This window comes from Aplidium turbinatum, chromosome 14 (genome assembly GCF_918807975.1).
Source record: "Aplidium turbinatum chromosome 14, kaAplTurb1.1, whole genome shotgun sequence".
Lineage (NCBI taxonomy): Eukaryota > Metazoa > Chordata > Ascidiacea > Aplousobranchia > Polyclinidae > Aplidium > Aplidium turbinatum.
Window position 1 is genome coordinate 12,836,085 of NC_137485.1, and position 25,246 is coordinate 12,861,330.

General features: G+C 38.0%; 1 protein-coding gene across 2 annotated transcripts; it reads right to left on the reverse strand.

Moving 5' to 3' along the window:
* Positions 1 to 99: 99 nt before the first annotated feature.
* On the reverse strand, positions 100 to 13,441 carry LOC145783123 (very long chain fatty acid elongase 4-like). 2 transcript variants are annotated; one of them, XM_082594903.1, is made up of 6 exons: positions 13,279 to 13,441; positions 6,825 to 7,012; positions 4,827 to 4,907; positions 4,298 to 4,469; positions 2,773 to 2,900; positions 101 to 2,552 (listed from the first exon to the last, which is right to left on the reverse strand). In XM_082594903.1, the coding sequence occupies exons 1-6, from the start codon at positions 13,352 to 13,354 to the stop codon at positions 2,385 to 2,387; spliced, it is 813 nt and encodes a 270-aa protein (XP_082451029.1). In that variant the 5' UTR covers positions 13,355 to 13,441; the 3' UTR covers positions 101 to 2,384. The 2 variants fall into 2 exon arrangements, with proteins under 2 accessions (XP_082451030.1, XP_082451029.1); XM_082594904.1 differs by lacking the exon at positions 4,827 to 4,907 and having other exon boundaries at positions 100 to 2,552.
* Between the last annotated feature and the right edge of the window lie 11,805 nt (positions 13,442 to 25,246).

A 25,246-nucleotide genomic window follows, 5' to 3' on the forward strand; every position in this document is an offset into this window, starting at 1 on the left:
ATATTGAAAGTAAAATATTGCAGATTATGTCGTTGCCTTTCACACTGATGACAGGCAACTAGCTTGCATACTTTATGCGGCTCTGCCTTGGGCCCACAACTGTTCATTAAACACTGGAAAAATATTGATTGACTTTGTAAGGCCGACTATGCTTGTCACAACAAGATTGGTGATATAAAAAAAACATTCTATTGAAAATTTATTTGCACTGCAGAAATGATGTTAGGCCTAATTTCAGTTTCTCTTTGCATAATTAAACTGTTACTTACAAGCCAAAAATAAAAACAGAACTCACTATAAGAGTGTTTCGCATTGATTGCAATGTGATTGGAACGGATGCGGGTGGAGCTTGAAATACAATAACAAAATAGTACCAGGTCTTTATAAAAACAGAATTATATAGCCTACCGGGAAGAAGAGACGTTAAATCGTATAGATAGAAGCCAAATGAAAGCATCTTTTAATGTTTGATTTGGTTCATAATTCCTTGCAGATATAAATAAGATTTCAAACATAGCGACAAAAGCACAAGACGAATCGTTTAAACTGAAATTTCGTTAAAATGGTAGCTTTTGCTTTCGGGAGTTTACTCTGCTTGGGATTGAAACGTCACATGACACCTCAGAAGAGGATTGTCAAAGCCACCACATTGCATAGTTTGAAAAAGATATTTGGGATGAGGGGCTTAAGAACTGGTGTAGCATAATTTCTACACCATCAGACGTGCCTAAAGTGCATCATCTACAATACACAATTCTAAAGCTTAGGCCGAAATTCAAGGACAAAAATGAGGGAAAATTTTAATGCGGCACTAACTCGCGAATTGCAGACCATGGCTACAAAACCTTGGGCACCCTTGTTCTCCACCAAAGACAAATCTTTTCTAATTATAGAGCTTTATTAAAAGTTGTCTTTTGCAAGACCGCAAGAATTTTTTTCTATCAATAGTGAATCAAATAGTAACCCGGGATGCTGGCACCCAAGCTAGAAATAAGCTTGCACAAATCAGCTACAATCATAAAAAGCGACAATAACAACGGATTTAATAAAAATACCATTATTTTGAAATACATCACAATCAGTATAGTTTACGCCCACTGCAATAACAAAACTTACGTTAAACAGTGCACTGCAAGCTTGAGATGCAATGCAAACCATAGTTGGAAGCAGCAAAGGGACACACAGTCAGTAGTTACAGTGCCACAAATACCTTGCAGGCTACAGCCATGGAATGTATTACAAAAGGTAATAGTGGAATTGGCATTCGTGAAACATGATAAGAAATGTCACACAGAGGGACAAAGTCAAAAATAAATTGCAACTCTTCAAATTGCCAATATGACTGCATGACTAACCCATATGAAAAGTATTAATTGCCTACAATATGTACAGTTCACGGTATGTGCTAGTGCAGATATGTGGTAGACTTTTAATTTATACAGTAGGTATAATACAGTTTACCAGTCTAAATACAGTTCACCATTGGCCGATTGATCTAACATTAGTCGAAGGGATTTTAAATCGACCATATGGTGGAGACATTATCAACGACCCAATGCTACCCTATCAGGTTTCTCGACAGGCACCAGAAAGGAATGAATCAGTTATAATAGAATTTTGTCCCACTATGCCCGAACTGCTCCCGCTCTTCGTCGATAGGGCTATCAAAACACACCAATCTGTCAAAATTGTGAAAAAAGCTGACAAACTGTTGATCATTTGGGTTTTAACACAGTCTACCAATGCAAAAATACATTTAAAAACTGGCTAAAAGACAACGAGCTTCAAGTGTGAAAACGCCAAACAAAACTACTGGTCAACGGGAGATACTTTGACATTAATTTTACAGGGAATCGGTTCTCCCCCTATCTTGGTCAGCCCTTCCTTAACAACTTTCAACCTCTACTGTTTGTGGATGAAATATAAAACAAACTAATGTTCATTACTATTTTGGACTTGTCATATCTTAACGATGGTGTTAACTTATTCCACAAATAGCAATAAACAAGATGATTCATAAAATTATTCTTAATGTGACATAATTTTGTAACAGAGCAGCTCATCAATCTGATTGAGAGTCCGCTCCATTACGCAAGCGAAAAAATTAATACATAACAGTGGATTGATAAAGTAATTAAAATTTTGCAAATAAAAAGAAGTGATATATCTATATGGCAACAATATTCAAAACATCATCAATTAATTAAAATTCATCATTAACAGGACTGCTGGTGAACAAGGCATTGGAAAGACTTTGACGTGTCCGCAGTCGGACTTGAGTGACGTCTGCGGGACTCCACAACCCCGCTTGAGAACGGATTGAACTACAGAATATCTCACAACTACAAATCGATACACTCTTGAAATCGGCCGGCAACCATAATTTACGCATCTTTGGTCTTCTTCTTCATGTAGGACTTCATGTAAAAATTTAAAAACAATATGATCAAGGTGATCATGTAGCCCATGACCAGTTTGTTCAACCATCGTGGAAAGTCACATTCCACAGACAGGTTGTACCCACAATGCAGAAATATGGCAACAAATTGGACCTGTAAAGAAGAGATCGGTTAAAGAAGACATTGTTTCATATAATGTCAAAACACAAATGAAAATCTTAAATGTTGAAATACATCGCCAAACCTGATGTTAATCAATGCAGAGTTAAGTTGATGGCTTGAAATCATGTACAATTTCAACCTATATAAAAATATGGCAATCCAATTGAGCACCACAGGAAATTAAAATCTACAACGAGAGTAAGTTGCTTACAAGTTGTATCCAAGTCAAGTATTTTTTCCACCACAAATATTTCCGAACTTTTGGCCCAAAAATACTGAGAGCGTAATAGCTATACATTAGCACGTGGACTGAGGAATTGAGAAGAGCAATGAAAAAACCTGGAACAGCACAATAAACTGAAAGCATTTGAAGTTGATGAATTCAATTATATTCTACGTTGGTTAATACTGTTGATACACATTCCACAAAGCAAATATTATACACTAACACATATATTTGTTTATTCGAAGCACAAGTCGCCTGTATTCTTATTGCCTTAAGCTTAAGGTCATAACAAGCCTTTAAAAACTCATGAACGCATGGGATAACACAATGCACGCTGATTTCTACTTGTTTTGTTGAACATGTAACGTTATACTGAATCTAACGTGATTGATTGATGGTCATCGGACTTTGAATCAGTTTTCAACACGCCAGAACAAAATAACAGCAAAATTTTAAGATCCTCAGTGTCTTTCGATCACCAGCAGGCCACTAAGTTCAAAGTCCAAGCTGACGAGGCAAACATGTCATATTTCATCTAGGTAATGTTTACATAAATACATACGTTATATAATTAGTACTTTGGACCATAGGATCATACTGCACCAGACAGTTTTACATAAATACATACGTTATATAATTAGTACTTTGGACCATAGGATCATACTGCACCAGACAGTTAGGCCATGGGGCTCAAGTTGTCAACCTCCACGTGGTGAGCCCTGGATTCGACTGATGACAACAAACCGACAAGTAGCAAAAAGAAAGCTTGGCTGCACGATGAGGCATTGCCAATCTAAGCTACTACAAGTCAAACGAGAGAAGTTAGGCCATGGACGTCGCTATAATAGCATCTGGAGCGGAAGCAAAACGCTAGGCCTCATCTTGCACGACAAACAGGATTGCCATAGCGGCCGTTTGAACGTCACATTTCGGAAACTTGACTTTTTTTTATACATTTTCAGATTAAAATATAGCACAGTCGCAACACCTTAAGCTATGGTAGTAATCATACTGTTGACAAAATCAGCCCAAAATGCAATATTATGAAATGCATCAAGATTCGGGAAAAGTTAATTTTTAAAATTTGACGTGAAAACCTCCGATATGGCAATCCTGTTTGCCGTGCAGGATGAGGCCTAGCGTTTGGCTTCCAGTCCGAATGCTATTATAGCGATGTCCACGATAAGGCTATATTATACAAGCATTCAGCAAATGAAAATTTTATAGAAAAATCTTTCCGCAGGAGAAGCAGACTCTTTTTTCCTCCTCTGTCGACGAATGATACTATTGCACTCAATAGCGTAGATACACAGAATTATATCTATTTTTTAAGACAGTGCATTGCGCCATACAATTAAATTGAAACTTGGTTTTTGTAAGCTGTGGGAAAAATGAGACTGTGTAAACGTATAAAAGGAGACTGTGCATTTTATGATTCTTCACGACCACGAAAATAAGCTATCATAACTACGTAAACCACACCGAAAATCTAAAAAACGTAGCAACTTACACTGTCCACCGGGAACATACTTGACACTGAGCCACCAGTTTATTAACATCGTGCTGTGGTGGTAAACATGGAGAAAAGAAATTTGCGAGTATTTTTTTCTTAAAACAAAAAACATTGAATCCAGCAACTCAACGTATTTGGATATAAAATACCACCAGGAAACGTTGGCCATCTGATATAAACATTAACTCAGGTTAAATAAATAGTAACGAGTGTTTGTTTCATATAAAGAACCAAACACAAAGAAATGCATTTAAAATTACATAGAATCTTAGTTTTTTGGCTTATTTACATTTTATGGAATAGCAGTTAGGCTACGCTTTAACTGTTTTTAAAAAAGCGTCTAACAAACCAATTTATATACAGTAGCTTTTTACTTTCTCTAAGTCATAAAAAATTTTGAAAAAAAAGAGCATAAGCATGTGCACAACACTGTGAATTGATTGAATCAGTTCAAATAGTGAGAAAGACAATTTTGCAAGGTAAATTTTTTTAAAACATATTTATGTTTTCCACAAGCATTACCTACCCTCATCGCGAGTGGTGAAGTGCTGTAATCAACCGGTTGACAATATAAGCTGTAACTTGCAAGGTAGCTGGACATGAAATACTAAACACGTTGAGTTTTACAAAATTAATCAGTAGAAGCTGACCGCTACTCAGTGGCGCATGCAGGATTTTGTTAAGAGGCCATTCCTATTTTTTGAAAGAAAACGTCCGTCCGTTTGCCAATAGCCAAGTTGTAGCTACATATCATAACGCACTGTAGCGCCCGAGAGCTTCCTTCGACGCCACGGGCTTCGTTTCACTAGCGTCGCGTCGGAATCCGCTTAATTTGTACAAATACCGCGGACTTTCAGCACAACCCTGCGTCTAACTTAGAAATCTAGAAAATTGAATTTAGGAAATTGTAAGCACTGAATTTTCGTAAGAATGCCTAATAGCATTTTGGCTAGTGCTTCATACATACGTAGATTTGCCGTTATGTTACATTGTGTGGTTACTGGTTGTGTACAGCGGTTGCGATGCTTACAGTGGCGTTTTTCCTATTAAGACTAGGGTCCTTTCTAAATAATCACAACCATGATTTCTGACTCAATCTTAGTCTTTTTCTCATTCTCACTCACTCAAGAAGAACTTTCAATTTTTGAATTCAAGTTGGCAATGTAGAACGACAGAGCGTTGTGTTAATTTCTGGTGGAGGGACTCAGTCGTTCCAGTGTTTTGTTGCCTGAATTCTGTCGTTCAACGTCAAGCTTATTCTGTTGGAATGAATCAATAAACAAATCAATATCGAAGACCATCGTGTCCTGATCACTTTTCGCCATCATCATGTCCAGAAGTGCTGTGGTCCTTCAACGACTGTATATGAGCGAGCATGCTAACAAGCAACGTGCCGCTACACGCACCTTACTCATTCTATGTTTAAAATACCAATGTTCGAATTTTAAACCGCTCGAATTAGCATTGAAAACAAATAACATGGCAGCAAAACTTTGGGACTTCTAGGACCAACCCAACATCTTTTATCGAATTTCTCGCAGCACTCACAGATCAATGGAAGTACCAACCCTCATTTGTGCATGATGAAACTGGAGCAACCCATTTTTAACTGCATTTGGGATTTGAGTTTACCTTGCTTACATCAAAACTTGATGAGTTGCAAGAATCAAACCTACAAGAATTAGAGGATACTTAGTAGTCTATTGGGGTCGGATGTAGACATTCAATCAAAACACACTTGTCTTACCAAGTTCGAAAAATTCAATTTTTTTGCCAACTTCTTAGTAAACGGCTCAACAACCTAGATATTTAGCAGCCCTTGTACAAATCAATAATCTGGCATAAGCTACACATGGATGGGTTAGGCCAGGGGCATTGGGCCCCAGTTTTATATTTTGATAGTTTTTTGATGGCCAAATCACTCTGCGTGTGCCACTGACTTTTTACCTAAAACAATTCAAATCGCTAAAAGTTTATTGCCAATTTTTTTCTATGCTGAAGCCATATTATGCATGCGCCACTTATGCAAATTATCTAAATATATATTCCATGATAAAAAATATAAATTTGTTAAAAATGTAGGCTATCTACGTTGAGAGTTGTTGCTGAGAAATACATATTGGTGAGAAAAGTTTATGATCGAAATGATGGGAAGCAAGCTGAGCAGAAAAGTGCCTATGACCAGTGGGACCAGAGTGGAAGCTGTGAAACTACACCGTGAACTTTTGATTGAACACAATTTACTAACAAGGAGTTTGTTCAATTACATCTGTTCACATTCGTTCAACTTGTCTCAGATAACTCTATAACAAAACAGAGTTTGGAACTATCTCAAACAGTAATCACATGAGATATGCGTTTACTATTGCAGTATATAAAAAAACTGTTCAATGTCATTGAAAGAAGAAAATCTTAGTTCACCATTTTTGCATGACAACTACTGTACCATACGTTACAAACCATTAGAAACTTGAACAAAGAAAACAAATTGTTAAAAAACTTTTAGATCCAATTTAACACTTACTTCATATGCCATGTAAGCCGATAAAATGACAAGAACAGAATTGTAAATGAACATAACACCACGCAGTTCAAAGGCTTCTCGATTTTTCATAAGTCTTTTTGCATTCAAACAAAAAATGATGTAGACAACCAAAATGATGAAAGGAGGCCATGGACTGTGAACCAAAAACCAGTTTTGAGTTCGTGGGTCTAAAACATACAAAGGTAATTTAAAATTTCAATGAGGTATTCTAGCCTCCGACAAAACAGTAAATTGAAAATTCAAGTGAAAGGTGCAAAATGCTTAAATAAAATCACATAACTTTTCCCAAAAGTTTGTTAAAATTAGAAACACAAATATTTTGCCAGGATTCTAGATACGGTATGTACAATTGGTAACATAGGCGTCGATTTTTTCTTAGAAGAGAGGAATTCTGGGTGGGCGAGAGTTTTTAAACAGATTTTATTTGAATGTGTATGTTCGCAAATTCGCAATGGTTAGTCTTGCTCACAAAGACTGCGTTTAGCGTCGCTGCAGCAATTAAGCTTTAATAATAGGTTTGGTGTTAGCTTTCTTGCGCCTTGCGATTTTATGAGCGCTGCTAAACTAAACAAACTTATTTCATGTTATCCTTTGCGGCCTAAAAAGAGCGTGACTGACTTGTGACCTGTTACCTTTAAAGTGGCACCTTCGGATTTGCCGCAAAATGTTCGGACAGGTGACTGCTGACTGTGCTGACGGAACCTTCCTGAGCGGGAAGCTGATCCGACAGCATGCTAACGTCAAATGGAGCAGGTAGATTTCCATGGCTCATGCTGTCTTCTACAACTACTGATGCATTGCCTGAGACATTGACTTCACAACTGTCCATCCTTGAAGCACTGCTTTCTTCATCAATGTCATCTGTACGTTCATTCGTACTAGACGTGGCTTCTTCAGCGTTATCATGACGCCTTTTGGAAGCTGGTTTTAAGAATGCGTGAATAGATGTTTGACTTTGCTTCATGTTTAACTTTTCAATAATGAAATGACAACATCGCGCGGTGCCCCAATTTATATCCAGCAACAAGTTTGTGAGGAAAGATTTGTAAAAAGCGATTGTTTCAGTAGAATCAGTACGTCTTTAGTTTGTATCGGTTATTTTATTGTCATGTTCATTATGATGTCATATTTATATTCCCTTACGCTGACCGGGAACTGAAGTTTGATTGTGACGTGACGAAAGTGAGACCATTGGGAGAAAAGATCACACGTGGCTTTCTCTCACCACGAATTGCCAGCATGTGGCAGTTGCCATAGCAACAACAATGCAGTGAGTATCGGCCCTTTTTTCAACGCAGCGTTGTTGCGGAATTGCTTTGTTCTGTCGGATACCTTGCGAGAGACATAGCGTAAAACAAGAAGTTACGCTGCAGTTGGTTGGATAATTCAGCGTTTAACAAAGACGGAAATAATTGTAACAAAAACTTCATAAGTGTCATGAAAACAGGGTGGGCGAAACATATTTTACCCACCCTCGTTTCACGGCAGGGTGGGCACCGCCCACCCGGCCCACCCTATTTCGACGCCTATGAGTGTGTACACTATAACTGTATAACTTTAACTAACTGTAAATTCTTAGGCTAACTCCAGAAGTCTAATTTGTGCTGGACTTAAAGCATGTTACAACTTCTGTATTAAGCAAGATAAACATACTCAGAGCAACCTATCATTGACAGTTCATATTCCTCATTGAGGACATAGAAGTAAAGTATATATAGATCAGGCCTGCACAACATGTGACCAGCAAAATCTTTTTTATGTGGAAGCAAGATGATTTAAATATGTTTTCCAATTATATTTTATAATAACAATTTTTGGCTTATCATTTAATTTTAAACAAGTATGAACTAACTTTTTTAAATACAGTACATGAGTACAACAATGAGATAGTGTAGTACTTCTTCGGCAGTTACTTTCAGGATGACTGGTTTCATCTTGTTACTGGCTGAACAACATCTGTTAAATCTGATACATAGTAGAAATGTAAAGTAACGTTTTTATGCAGCCCGCAAATGTACGATAATTTGTTTGTTGTAGCTCTTGCACCATTTTGAGTTGTGTAGGCTTGATATAGATCTAATATGCCACAACAACACTTGGTGTGTGAGCCCTGAGTACTTGTCAAATTAATGTACAATATTTCATATGTAATAAAATTCCTTTTGCTTTAGATGTTAATTAGATTTCATCTAATTTTATAACCGAAGTGAAAATGGAATGGAGGACGGAGGTATGAGTTGATTTTCGCAAATGATGTATATACAAACATACATAAAAAATTTCAACATGACAGTGTGAAAAAACTGTTGTGCACAAGTAACAATGATGCAAGCCATTGCAAGATCCCATTAACAAAAAGCAGGTCTGCTTGCAAGGCAACCAAGTAAGGACAAGTTTTATCACTTTTCTCTGCTAGAAAAAAAGAAAAGTATTAGCAATGTTATGTAACGAACCATAAAAAGTACAATTAAATCTTCTCTCACTGACATAAACTTAGAGGCAAGTGAAGGAAGATTTCCATTCTCCACAAGCAACACCATTCTTAATTTCAAATAACTCGTTGGAAAGCGTGAGAAGTTACAAATTGCGATTTAAGTTGAGTACAAGGATGGATCCAGGGGGGGTGCGCACCCCCAAAAAAATTTCAAAATGCCAGCATAAAACTCAGAAATATCAAGTGACCCATTTCATCAAAACATCAACTTGAAATCTGCACTTAATGCATGGCCATGTTGATCTTTTTTGGCCCCTTCAACTAATACATATTCAGTTTTAATAAAATATTTTAATACAATTTATTAATATTTTAATACAATTTATTATTTTAATAAAATAATGGTATTAAGATCTACTAGCAGGGTTGATCGGTTTAAACCGGGGCAGTTTAAACCGGGGCAGTTTAAACCGCCCGGTTAAAACCAGTGATGTACGCGCATACAAAAAATATTGACGCCGTCAGCGCGAACGCAAACGTTCGAAAAACTATACGCCGCATGCGTCAACGCAACTTGTAAAAAAAGTTGGCGGCGTCAGCGCATACACTATAGCGCAAACTCAGTTTGTTTGCTAGGTGCCAAACATTCACACGATATAAACCACTCGAAACAAACAAGTTTTATTTTGACTTTCCACGAAGAAACACAAGCATCTGAAAGTGTTCATCTGACACTTTGCTGCGTTTTGGTTTCAATATGTCTTTGCCCATTGAAAACATTCCTTCAACCGCAGCACTGGAAGGCATTGGCGTGTTGTAGCGAAAAAAAGTATTTTGGAAATCTTTCGTTGGAAAAGCGCCCACGGTTAATGGTCCTTTGTGTGGCCTCTCTTCCAAGTAGGGCCACGGGTTTGTATTATCATGCTCCATTTCACTTGGAGATTAGTATTACCATAAGTTATTCCATGAATACAATAGTGTAGTGTAAGAAACTGTAGCATATGCCTATCAAGAAAATTTTAGTATTATACTAACTGTCGCTCCTAGTAATATACTAACTGTCGCTCCCTAAAAATTCATAATAAAAAACACTATTTTTAAAATGATTCCGTTTGAATAAGACTAATGTTGCTTTAAATGCCATAATTCTCTCAGTAGCCCTAAGCTATATGCTTTTTCTGATAAGATTTTTAAAAAGTGGGTTAATGGAGGACAAAACTGCCAGACACAAGCAAGTTTAGATTCTGAACTGCACAACTCTTTGTTATTAGCATTCAGGGATAGTTAGCATTACTAGTGTTATTAGCAGTAGGCTACTCAAAAGCCTCTCACAATTGGCCCCTGGATGGATGTTTTGCTAAACTGCTCATCAAGTTACAAAATATATATAATTACATACTTACGCAACAGAATGTATAAATTGTCAAGTAAAAATTATCTTAGCTTGATAGCCTACTGTATGTAGGCCTACACATTACTACGCTACATAGCATACAACAAGAATAACCGGCAAAGGCAAAGTAATGTACTATACATATAACGTACAGAGTACAACATCATGCAAGCAATCACGGTTGGAGACCAAATATTTGAGTTTGTTTAGATACATAGGCTGCACTGCTCATTGCCTGAGAAGTTTCCGACTTGCCCCAAAATGCAAGACTTAACTAATATAAATTAAAGTGCTCACAATTGCTTACAAACGCCTTCAACACGGCTTGACTAAAAAAACTTCACACTACGAAGCCAAGTCATTGTTTACATTTTACATGGAGCGACATTACCAACCTACCTTCTTGCTTGCTTACATTACATTCCTGTTCTGACCTGTAATTTGCTAATTTCTCAGTAGGCCTAAGTTGTTTTAACTAATTCTTTCTTTTTTTCTGCAAGACTTCAGTCTCCACGTGGGACTCTAGCGTCAAAGGCAGTAGTGCAGTGGTTTCCAACCTGGGGTTCGGGGACCCCTTGGGGGTCCGTGAGAAACCATTTGGGGGTCCGTGATTACCTGATGAATTTTGGAAAAAAAAAACGAAAAGCGATCTTTTTACTTTCATTTCTCTTTTTAAATGCAAATGTGTCATGCTCAAGCCCGCGAGAATAAATTGTAGGCTACCGGCATGCATTCAAATAAATCTAACTGCTGCTTACAGTGTCGATTACAGTCAAATCAGGATTGGCTCGTCTATTACGTAGGCCTAATAGCTCGTCTATTATCGCCTGGACGTTGAAGATGGTAACGCCTAGAACATCACACGGCCAGGGCGAAAGAGAAAATTGAATTGAGTCCTGTCTTTGTCATGAGTTACACTAGAACAATGGGCAATTGCAAGACGTCAACATTTCGCAGTTTGACAAAAAAAATTGCAAACAACAACTAAGACATTAAAAAGTATGCGTTGACGCTATGCGCTAAAAAACCGCAAAAACTTTGCGGCGCAGCCTCAAGCGCAAACTATCCAAAAAAATGTGGCCGCAAGCGTTAGCGCAAACAAAAAGTCTACGCCGCAAGTATGCGGCGTAGAATTTGCGGCGCATACGTACATCTCTGGTTAAAACCAGTTAAAACCTGGTTTAAACCGGGCAGTTTTGACCACCTCTTACTGGTCAAAACCCCTTTAGTGTATGAATCATTTCAAGTTGCTTTTCAATTGAATTAAAAATATTACCCTCCATGTTTAGTAATGATGTTCAACTATATTTTGTTTTGATCAACAATAACCTAAATGCTGGATTTGGAACAAAAAATATTCAATTTCTCTGTTTATTTTTGATATTTCAATCAGTTGGTTATTTCAGTTATTGAGAGAATTCAAAAAATCAGTTTCTGATGAACCAAAAAATGCTTGGTAGAACGATGAACAATTTGCACAGCCAACGGAAGTAGGCTATATAATTATATACAAGAATTTATTCCAACAATTTTTTTTTTATGAAAAACATTTGCCATCAAATTTTATCCAGTTAAAATAAAACAATGCGAATGCATATTCTAAGATGCCTTAAAATTTAAAGACAGGATAGTTTTTCGAGGCCTGCATATCAAAATGGTCACAACTCACAACCGCTTTTATATTTTCTAAATAGCCCATAGCCCAGGTAGCCGACCATTCACTACATAAATATATTTTTCTGGGTTTTGACCAGTTTTGACCGGTTTAAACCTAGTTTTCACTGGTTAATACCAAGTTTAAACCGCTTTTTTGACCACTTAGAGATCAACCCTGTCTACTAGTATTACTTTATATTTTGATAGATCATAGCATTTTATATCAGCATGTAACGAATTGATGCTGTGTAGATTATGGAATGTGTACCAATGGAAATAATCATGTGTTTTGTACTGCTCATGTTTTTAAACTTTAGAATATTTCCCAAAATTTCATCACGTTCTTGAATTTTGTTATACCATAAGTGTTTTTTATTTATGTTTGTTTTTAAGACTTGATTTTTCATACACACTTTCTCCGTTTTCAGGTCTTTATTAATATTAAACAAAAACATCTGTATTACCAACATGAATGCTTATCAGTATGCCAAATACAGCAGAGACACATTTTGACAGTGCCACACTGATGGACCTCCTTGAATGAAAATAGATTTCAGCAGCACCCCCCCAACAATTAGAGGCTGGATCCATCCCTGGTTGAGTACATAGTTGACTTATCACAAATGTCTTATGCTATGCTAAGATGTATATAAACAAGACTTAGAAATACAGAAAAACCTTTTCTTGATACCACTACTGTAGGCTACCACAATCCACAGTTGTTTTTGTTTTTCCTTTTACAATCAAATTACATGGTACAGTTCTATAGACAGTTTTATACTGTAGTGTATAGTATAATAGTATATAGTACAGTTCTATAGACATAATATAGTCTTTAAGCCAATTTAATTGCACAACTATGATTTATATAACCCCAAAGTTTTACTGACATTAATTACAAGATTCATTAAACAGCAAATTTAGAGCAAAGCATGTGGATGTGATATTACCTGCCCTTTCCTCTATCACGACCTTATAGTTTTCTTTTAAATCCTTGAACCAACCAGCATCTTTCTGCATTTCCATATCAACAAACCAAGGAAACGCAATTCTCAAAACTTAATTCTGATTTCAGCTACAAACAGCTACATATATCAGCTCACATTGACAAGATGGTATCTAAGGCAAACTGTATTGTTGGTAAAATCAAGACAAAATTCACCTTTCTGGATGTAAATGTGTTTCCCACACTGCACAAAATACTAGATGCATACTGGAATATAATAACATAATCCGGTGGCCAAGTTCCAAATGTCAAATTGCAAAAATAGAAGCAGTTCAACGAAGAGCCACAATACTTGTAAAATTGTACATGGATTTCAAGAGTTAACCTATATAGAAAGGCGGTAACAACTTGGTCTGCCCACCATTGAATACAGAAAACTCAGAGATGACCTCATTGAAAGCTTCAAATATATGCATGGCTTGTATGACGTCGATATCAAGAATTTATTCTCACTGGACCTAAAAACTATCGCTACAAGAGGACACAGCCTTAAGCTAGAAAAACCAAGGCCAAAGTCCAGAAAATTTGGTCTTTGAAAATTAACTTTTTACTTGTTGTGTAATTAATGAATGGAAACGTCTCCCTGAGTGTGTGGTTGCTTCACCGAGTGTAAAATTGTTTAAGGCTTTATTAGATAATTTTTTTCAAAACCGAGATGTTGTGTACACCCCACAATGTTTTTAATTTTCATATGTTTAAGCCAGTGGTTCTTAAACTTTTTGAAACACGCCTCCCTTTTACAATTCTAACAAATTTGCGCCCCACCTTGTTACAAAATCAAAAAACATTTAGTAGAACAGCAATTTGTTCTTAGATAAGTTGCATTAATGCGAAGGATGTAACTGTTTTTTGATACTAAATGCATAATTCGAGGATTAGTAGCAGAAAATGCATATCTCAGATCGGCTTCACAGTCAAGTTTGTGTCTAAGATTTTGTCTTTATGTTCATGAGAGTAAAAAAAACATTTCCGCACAAGTAAGTGGACGAAAATGGAAGAAGTGTGCGTATAGCCACAGCACCCACACTCTTGTAAATGTCTGTACATGTTTCACCCAGAACTAAGTTAGTGGCATTGCTTCAAAGGTATCTAGATTCAGTAGAATTTCATGTTAGCTCCAATAATTCCTCTTGTAAATTGTCTGTGGGGTTTCTTCTCCAGAGCTATCATGTGAGCAATTCCGAAAGACGCTTCTACAACTTCCGCCGACGATGATTGGCGAAAGCACTCGCTACTTGCAATCTTTATTTTTTTAAAAGAGTCTTTCTTGCATTGGAAAAAAGCTAAAGGTTTGCTTTGATGGTCAAGGTGTTTTTTTTTTGGATGCAACCTAGTTCGTACCCTCAGTTCGTACCCTGAAAAGATCGAGGGAAAAAATTTAAAAAAGCCGAAGTCGCTGATCGCAGCTTCCGCAAACATTTTAAAATTTTCCCCCTGAAAAGATTGAGAGAAAAAATAGCACAAAGCCGAAGTCGCTGATCGTAGTTTCCGCAAACAAACAAAAACTCTCAGAATCTAGGGATGGGCAATTCAGAATAATTCACTATTCCAGAATTATTCCGGAATACTAAACCGAATCCAGAATCGAATCCAGAATACCGAATCCTATTAACTTCCAGGCTCCAGCAACGCAAAAAGTAAAAAATTTCAGACACAAAAGCTACACAATCAAAGTAAATGTTTGTTGCAATGTAACACATTAAGGCATTCTAAATGACTGATAGCCAAACAGGAGCAGTGTTGCCAGATGATGGAAACCGCTTGGCACCAAAAAGTAACTAAAATTTCACCAGATATTTAAAACACCCTAAATAAAGCAATTAAATAAGCCTAAAATACAAATAGTTTTTAAGACATAGGACACTGCCATCATGCATACGCAAACCTCTTGCAAAACGTTTTCTATACGAGCAGGGATTATTTGCTAAAAAATTTAAAAAAATTGAAAAACTTTCTTGAAAAAAATTGAGTGGGAAAATTTTACCAGATTTCACCAAAAAGTTATCCGGTTCCAAGGTCAAAAAGCTTGGCAATAAAGATCTCTAAATTTCACCAGCATTTTTTAATTTGATGTTCTATTTTCCCATCTGGCAACGCTGAGCGGGAGCGCAGCTTAGTTGAGTTGACGTCAAGCCCGCTGTGGAAAAGCATCGCTCGGAAGATGCTGATGTAACAGGTATGCTGAGATATTTGAGAGCCAACTCCTTTAGCAGGGGCATCTGCTCAATGTTGTTACGCCCACCAGTCAAATTACACTGGTCTACAAATTTCAACTTTTTTTTCAGGTTTGGGTTTTGACAACTGATTTTGGGACGCTGAATCCGAAAATGAACTCAGATTTTCTCTATCACATCAAGTTTTCTTTCTATCGTTGCCATTATTTTATGAAATTGACCAATATTTACCCTTTTTAGTGCAGTAAAATGTCAAATATAATTATTTTCTGACAGCTATAAACTTTCAAACATAGAGATATTTTTACACTAAATTCATGAATAGGTTCAGATTTTCTCTAAAATAAAAAAAATTCCTGTTATAATAATCGTAATAGGACATAGTGGAGATTGGTAGCGTTGAGTTTTTTCATGCTGGTTAGAACTCCCTGTCTTGGCTTCTCGGGCGTGGGGCGTTATCTGTGGGTCAGCTGCTATCTCTATGCAGCAGGGTTACCAGATGCAAATTTGACAAGGAGCCAACTGCACGTTCAAAAAGGGCCAAAAAAAGAGCCAACTTTTAAAACAAGGGGCCAAAAATAGGGCCAACTCAATTTTCAAGTACTAAGAAGCAATTTCACTGAATTAGCAACACATTCTTAGGCTTAGCAATATAGCTAAATATTTCACCTAAACAAAATAATTAAAGTACCGTAATACCTTAGTTACGGAAATAGTTACTGTGTACCGTAAACAAAAATAAGGAAAATCGACAAACATTATTGTTTGAAATAGGAATCAATGATTCGGATATATTTTTTTACATTTGTGGATGCTTCATGTTGAAGTCTCAACAATGCAATATTACCACGTTTGTAAAAAGGGCATATCTTGCTTACCGGTACTTTAAAGTCAAGTTGGGGAACCAGGACAAAAGCTGGGCTCCTCATAAATTGTGTAAGACCTGCGTTGAATGTCTGAGAAGTTGGTCGTAAGGAAAAGCTTCACAAATGAAATTTGGAATACCCATGATTTGTCGAGAGCAACGAAATCATGTTGACGATTGTTATTTTTGTCTTGTTAGTGTGAAAGGGTATAACAAAAAGAGTACGGTAAACATCGTTTGAAATATCCAAATCTGTATTCGGCGTTGCGGCCAGTTCCTCACAGTGATGAAAAGCCACTGCCAGTATTTACATCACTTCCAGAACTACACGAAAAGGCTATTTCTTCTTCAGAAGCATCGTTTAGTGAAGGAGAAAGTGAAATTTTTCAACCAGCACCCGAAGATCTGTTGGACAAGCCTTCCCAGTTTAATCAGATGGTATTAAATGATTTAGTGAGAGATTTGTATTTGCCTAAGCAATCTGCGGAGTTATTGGCATCAAGGCTTCAGGAAAGGAAACTTCTCAAAGCTGGTACAAGCGTGACATTTTATCGCAAACGAGAAGAAGAACTGCTTCCATATTTTGCTTCCCACAATGATTTCGTTTATTGCAACAATATGGAAGGGCTTCTTCTAGAAATGGGATTACCACAGTATGATGCAGACGAATGGAGACTTTTCATTGATAGCTCCAAACGAAGTTTGAAGTGTGTTCTACTTCACAATGGTAACGTGTACGGTTCTATTCCGATATGATATTCGGTGACAATGAAAGAAGAGTATCAGAACATCAAAACCGTTCTTGAAAAGTTAAACTACTATGAGCATGGTTGGCTCATCTGTGTAGATTTAAAAATAGTGAGCTTTTTGCTGGGGCAACAAACTGGCTACACCAAATACCCATGTTTCCTATGCTACTGGGACAGCAGGGCCAAGGATCAGCACTGGAACAAAGAAGAGTGGCCTCCAAGGCTCACCTTGACACCTGGAGACAAAAGTATCATACGAGATCAGTTAGTTGATATCAAAAAGATCCTCTTGCCTCCTCTTCACATCAAACTTGGTTTCATGAAACAATATGTAAAAGCTTTGGATCATGAAGGAGAGTGTTTTAAGTATATATGTATGCTTTTCCTGGTCTCAGTGAAGAGAAAAAAAGAGCTGGGATTTTCAATGGACCACAAATCAGGCAATTGTTAAAGGATGGAAATTTTGTAAAATCAATGTTGCCATTCGAGGCTAGAGCTTGGAATGCTTTCGGTGCTGTTGTGAGAATTTTTTTGGGAAAAAGAAAAGCAGAAAATTATAAAGATCTCTTAAGGGAGCTACTGCTTAGTTTTGAAGATTTGGGATGCAGGATGAGCATCAAAGTTCACTATTTGAAGAGCCATGCGGATGAGTTTCCAGAAAACCTTGTGAAAGTTAGTGAAGAACAGGGTGAACGTTTCCACCAGGATATTAAAATTATGGAGGAACGTTATCAAGGTCGGTGGGATTGTCATATGATGGCCGACTATTGCTGGAGTTTTAAAAGAGAAATTCCAGATGCTGCTCATAAAAGAAAGTCCCTCAAAAGAGCATTTTTCAGCTTATAAGTGAAGAGTTCATATTTTATGAAAGCTCTTTTTTTGACTTTTTCTGAACTCGTCCTGCCCAAGTCCCTTTGAGTCAATCTTTATTTTGGCACTTTGCTATTTCTGTGTGTGTCTTCAGAATTTCTGCACTCCATTGGAATGTCTACGTGCATATTGTGTGAACTGTAGGCTATAATTCAGATAATACCTTGTCACTGTCCTATCGACATGTTTGTCAGCATAATGTAGCGTTTGATGTTATTATGGTTGCTCTTTTGCATGCCTATTTTTTATTCCAAGGCATGAAATTTTAATAAAGACAACTCAAATTTGTGTGAATATAATATAGAATGCTTGTTTGCTAATTAAAGCTAGATTATTGCAGGTAAAACAGTGTTTATTGCATCAGAATTCCTTGTTTTGACAACAAAGGGTGGGCAAAAATTGATTTTTTTCAAAAATTAGGGATATTTCATATCTCAAAAATGTGATGTGATAGAGAAAATCTGAGTTCATTTTCGGATTCAGCGCCCCAAAATTAGCTAAAATGAGTTGTCAAAACCCAAACCTGAAATTTTGTGTAGACCAGTGTTATCGCAGAGTCGCATACGCACTGGATTGAAAAAAAGCATTGCACGATTGTGCATGGCAGCATGTGTACAAAGCGTGAAGAAAATTGCGTCATATGTTATCAAAATCTGAGCAACGACGCTTTAAGATCAACTCGTTTGCAGCGTCATCTTAAAAAAAAACGGGTGCAACCTAGTTCGTACCCTGAACAGTTCATACCCTGAAGAGATCAAGAGAAAATATTAAAAAAAGCCGAAGTCGCTGTTTGGAGTTTCCGCAAACAAACTGAAAAGATCGATAGAAAAAAATAGAACAAAGCCAAAGTCGCTGATCGCAGTTTCTGTTTTTCCGCAAACATTTTAAAATTTCTGGTAATGATCCTAAGAGTTTGCAGAAGTCGCTGATCGCAGTTTCTGCAAACATTTTAAAAGGGTTATGGTTGATCAGAGCAACGATCAGAGTTTCCGCAAACAAACAAACTGAAAAAATCGAGAGAAAAAATAGAACAAAGCCAAAGTGGGTACCTCTAAATACCCATTGTCAGGCATTGTAGGCATTGTCAGGCATTGTCGGCTTTTTGGGGGGTTGTGGAGCATTTCTAGGGGTTGTCGAGCATTTTCAGGGGTTGTCAGGCATTGTAGAGTAGCTACTTTCAGGTGTTGTTGGGAATTTTCCAGGCATTTTCCAGGATTTCTAGGCATTGTCGATCATTATCAGTGGTTGACGGATTTGTTAGGCATTATAGAACATTTTCAGACATTGTCGAGCATTTTCAGGGGTTTACAGGCATTGTAGAGTAGCTACTTTCAGGCATTGTCTATAATTGAAAGGCATTGTCTAGGATTTCCAGGCATTGTCGATCATTATCAGTGGTTGACAGGTTTGTTAGTCATTATAGAACATTTTCAGGCATTGTCGAGCATTTTCAGGGCTTGTCAGGCATTGTAGAGTAGCCTAGCTACTTTCAGGCATTGTCTATAATTTAAAGGCATTGTGTAGGATTTCCAGGCATTGTCGATCATTATCAGTGGTTGACAGGTTTGGTAGTCATTATGGAACATTTTCAGGCATTGTTGAACGTTTTCAGGAGTTGTCGAGCATTTTCAGGGGTTGTCAGGCATTGTAGAGTAGCTACTTTCAGGCAGTGTCGGTAATTTCAAGGCATTGTCTAGGATTTCCAGGCATTGTCGATCATTATCAATGGTTGACAGGTTTATTAGGCATTGTCGGAAATTTTTAAGCATTGTCGAACATATTCAGGGGTTGTCGAGCATTTTCAGGTGTCAGGGGTTCTCAGGGGGTACGTCTAAATACCCATTGTCAAGCATTGTAGGCATTGTCGGGTATTGTCGAGCATTGTCGGCTTTTTGGGGGGTTGTGGAGCATTTTCAGGGGTTGTCGAGCATCTTCAGGGGTTTTCAGGTATTGTAGAGTAGGCTAACTACTTTCAGGCATTGTTGGGAATTTCCAGGCATTGTCGATCAATATCAGTGGTTGACAGGCTTGTGAGGCATTGTCGAACATTTTCAGGCATTATCGAACATATTCAGGGGTTGTCGAGCATTTTCAGGGGTTGTCAGGCATTGTAGAGTAGCTACTTTCAGGCATTGTTGGGAATTTTCAGGCATTGTCGATCAATATCAGTGGTTGACAGGTTTGGTAGTCATTATGGAACATTTTCAAGCATTGTCGAACATTTTCAGGGATTGTCGAGCATTTTCAGGGATTGTCAGGCATTGTAGAGTAGCTACTTTCAGGCAATGTTTATAATTTCCAGGCATTGTCTAGGATTTCCAGACATTGTCGATCATTATCAGTGGTTGACAGGCTTATTAGGCTTTATAGAACATTTTCAGTCATTGGCGAACATTTTCAGGGGTTGTCAGGCATTGTAGAGTAGCTACTTTCAGGCATTGTTGGGTATTTCCATGCATTGTCTAGGATTTCCAGGCATTGTTGATCATTATTAGTGGTTGAGGGGTTTGTCAGGCATTATCTAACATTTTCAGGGGTTGTCTAGCATTTTCAGGGGTAGCCAGGCATTCTAAGAAACCTATTAACCACTGAATATGTTCGACAATGCCTAGAAATCCTAGACAATGCCTGAAGATGTCCGACAATGCCTGCCAGAAAGAATCTAAAGTACTTTACAATGCCTGAAACCCCTGACACCTGAAAATGCTCAACAACTCCTGAAAACGTTCGACAATGCCTGAAAATGTTCTATAATGAATAAAAAAATCTGTCAACCACTGATAATGATCGACAATGCCTGGAAATCCAAGACAATGCCTAGAAATTGTTTGTTCGTTTGTTTGTTTATCTTTATCCTGCATTGCGGGAAAGCGGACTTGAGCGCTATGCATCGGTGTACGCCTTCCGACGTACACCTGGCCCACCCTGCAGCCGACTGCAATGTCTGTTTCCGGTTGTCTACTCTATTTATGACTTAAATTTGGTACTACCCATTACTCGAAATCGATCACTGGGTAGAGGCAATTATCGTAAAGTTTTGTAATTATCGTAATTATCAATTATCGTAAAGTAATGATGTAATTATCAATTATCGTAAAGTTTCCAACAATGCCTGAAAGTAGCTACTCTACAATGCTTAACAACCCCTGAAAATGCTCGACAACCACTGAAAATGTTCGACAATCCCTGAAAACGTTCGACAATGCCTAACAAGCCCGTAAATCACTGATAATGATGTACAATGCCTGGAAATCCTAGACAATGCCTGGAAATTATCGACAATGCCTGAAAGTAGCTACTCTACAATGCCTGACAACCCCTGAAAATGCTCAACAACCCCTGAAAGTGTTCGACAATGCCTGAAAATGTTCTATAATGACTAACAAACCTGTCAACCACTGATAATGATCGACAATGCCTGGAAATCCTAGACAATGCCTGAAAATTATAGACAATGCCTGAAAGTAGCTACTCTACAATGCCTGACAACCCCTGAAAATGCTCTACAACCCCTGAAAATGTTCGACAATGCTTGAAAATGTTCTATAATGCCTAACAAACCCGTCAACCACTGATAATGATCGACAATGCCTGGAAATCCTAGACAATGCCTTTCAATTATAGACAATGCCTGAAAGTAGCTACTCTACAATGCCTGACAACCCCTGAAAATGCTCGACAACCCCTGAAAATGTTCTATAATGCCTAACAAACCAGTCAACTACTGATAATGATCGACAATGCTTGGAAATCCTAGACAATGCTTGGAAATTCCCAACAATGCCTGAAAGTAGCTACTCTACAATGCCTGACAACCCCTGAAAATGCTCGACAACCCCTAGAAATGCTCCACAACCCCCCAAAAAGCCGACAATGCCCGACATTGCCTGACAATGCCCGACAATGGCTGAAATGCCCGACAATGCCTGAAAATGGGTATTTAGAGGTACCGAGCCAAAGTCGCTGATCGCAGTTTCCGTTTTTCCGCAAATATTTTATCTATTTTAAAATTTCCGGTAATGATCCTAAGAGTTTGCCGAAGTCGCTGTCTCGCTGGTCGCAGTTTCCGCAAACATTTTAAAAGGGTTAGGGTTGATCGGAGTTTCCGCAAACATTTTAATAGGGTTAGGGTGGATTGGAGTTTACGCAAACATTTTAAAATTTCTGGTAATGATCGTAAGAGTTTTTGTTTGTTTGCGGAAAATTTTAAAATGTTTGCGGAAACTGCAATCAGATTCGGCTTTTTTTATTTTTTTCTCTCGATCTTTTCAAGGTACGAATTGACGGTACGAATTGTTCATGGTACGAATTAGGTTGCATCCGTTTAAGCTGACCATAGCAAGTTCTGTTTCCAATTATGTATACTGTTTAGTGTTTATTGTTGCCAATATTTAACAGTGTACTATTCATTGTTGTTATTGTGTAGCCCACTGTTATTAATACTGTACCCACACTAGTGTTCAATTATACTGTCAGCATTGCCCATACCAGCAGTCACTGTCTATTTGATGCCTAAGCCCATTAATAATGCTATAATTAGAACCTAATTTTTGGTACTGTTTATGTTAAATTGTGTGTCTTTTTACCTACCCTCACTGATATTACATATATACCTTAGCTGTTTAATTAATTGCCTGTTTATCACTGTTGATACCAACTGTTAACTTCAATTTATTATATCCACTACCAGTAGGTCCCCTGCTGAATGAAGAACGGGCCTAAAAATGCATCAATTGTAAAAGTGCACATCGGGAGAGTCGGGTTGCAAGTGTTCAGGGTACGAATTAGGTTGCATCCGAGAGTCGAACCAGCACCGCTTGACCATGCAAATTTCTTTATTTGGAATGTCAGATTGCACTTAACCAACTGAGCTAAAAGAGCGAACAAAGCTGACTAGCCTACATACCCAGGGGCGCCGGAAGCGGGGGGCAGATGCTCCCCCTGCCCTCAATGTTTCTGTGGATGGGGGGGCAGGGGGGAAATGATGCCCTTTTAAGGTCATGTAAGCTACTTAGCTACTGCACAATGCACATTTTTGCAATACGATATAACAATTTCAGCAATTCACTTTTAGCCTACTTATAATCTTTCATTTCTGCCTCAAAATAATATTCACGACACAAAATTCTGTATCACAGTAGGTTAGCCTACATCATTAGCTACGGTATAACATAGCATGATGCCCTCCCGTGCCATTCTTCTTTGTATGCCGGACATTTGTATCATTACTCGATGATGAGCTGATGGATGAGCATTATCGCTATATCTTATCTTAAAACTTTACAAAAAATTGGCCTTTCAGTAACAAAAGTGCCCTTTTTCATAATCCTGCCCCCCCAGTCAAAAACCGTTCCGGCGCCGCTGTACATACCTTTCACTGCTTCCACATGTCTATCGTGTTGCATCTGTTGTTCAAAACTAATCTTCATTTCTTTCAAAACTAACCAACTCATTGAACTCAAAATTATGCGTGTTCGGTAAAATCCTTTACATGATAATACAATCATACAGTATTTTAGTAGCCTATCGGGTTTACTAAAGCATAGATATCTTACATATAGATATGCAACTCAGTGGTGCGTAACGATGTTTGAAGGCTAACAGCGTAGCTATGGCTGTATGCATTGACTTCAAACTTGGCACAGCAAAACAACTTTATTTTTAATATATTTTTTTGGTTTTTGTTTGAACAAAACTTTCTTCGTTTTCAAGTTGACGTATGGATTGCTTGTGATGACGTCACATTCTCGTTCCGCATGGACTGCTTTATGGAGATTCTGGCGATTGAAAACAAATCACAGTCACAGAGGGTACCTCTAAATACCCATTGTCAGGCATTGTAGGCATTGTCAGGCATTGTCGGGCATTGTCGACTTTTTGGGGGGTTGTGGAGCATTTTCAGGGGTTGTCGAACATTTTCAGGGGTTTCAGGTATTGTAGAGTAGGCTAACTACTTTCAGGCGTTGTCGATCAATATCAGTGGTTGACAGGCTTGTGAGGCATTGTCGAACATTTTCAGGCATTATCGAACATATTCAGGGGTTGTCGAGCATTTTCAGGGGTTGTAAGGCATTGTAGAGTAGCTACTTTCAGGCATTGTTGGGAATTTCCAGGCATTGTCTAGGATTTCCAGACATTGTCGATCAATATCAGTGTTTGACAGGTTTGGTAGTCATTATGGAACATTTTCAGGGATTGTCGAGCATTTTCAGGGATTGTCGAGCATTTTCAGGGATTGTCAGGCATTGTAGAGTAGCTAATTTCAGGCATTGTTGGGAATTTCCAGGCATTGTCTAGGATTTCCAGGCATTGTCGATCATTGTCAGTGGTTGACAGGCTTGTGAGGCATTGTCGAACATTTTCAGGCATTATCGAACATATTCAGGGGTTGTCGAGCATTTTCAGGGGTTGTCAGGCATTGTAGAGTAGCTACTTTCAGACATTTGTTGGGAATTTTCAGGCATTGTCTAGGATTTCCAGGCATTGTCGATCAATATCAGTGTTTGACAGGTTTGGTAGTCATAATGGAACATTTTCAGGAATTGTCGAGCATTTTCAGGGATTGTCAGGCATTGTAGAGTAGCTACTTTCAGTCATTGTTGGGAATTTCCAGGCATTGTGTAAAATTTCCAGGCATTGTCGATCATTATCAGTGGTTGACAGGCTTGTGAGGCATTGTCGAACATTTTCAGGCATTATCGAACATATTCAGGAGTTGTCGAGCATTTTCAGGGGTTGTCAGGCATTGTAGAGTAGCTACTTTCAGGCATTGTTGGGAATTTCCAGGCATTGTCTAGGTTTTCCAGGCATTGTTGATCATTATTAGTGGTTGACGGGTTTGTCAGGCATTGTCGAACATTTTCAGGGGTTGTCTAGCATCGACAATGCCTGGAAATCCTAGACAATGCCTTGAAATTACCGACAATGCCTGATAACCCCTTAAAATGCTCGACAACCCCTGAAAATGTTCGACAATCCCTGAAAATGTTCGACAATCCCTGAAAATGTTCCATAATGACTACCAAACCTGTCAACCACTGATATTGATCGACAATGCCTGGAAATCCTACACAATGCCTGGAAATTCCCAACAATGCCTGAAAGTAGCTACTCTATAATGCCTGACAACCCCTGAAAATCCTCGACAACCCCTGAAAATGTTTGGTAATGCCTGAAAATGTTCTATAATGCCTAACAAACCCGTCAACCACTGATAATGATCGACAATGCCTGGAAATCCTAGACAATGCCTGA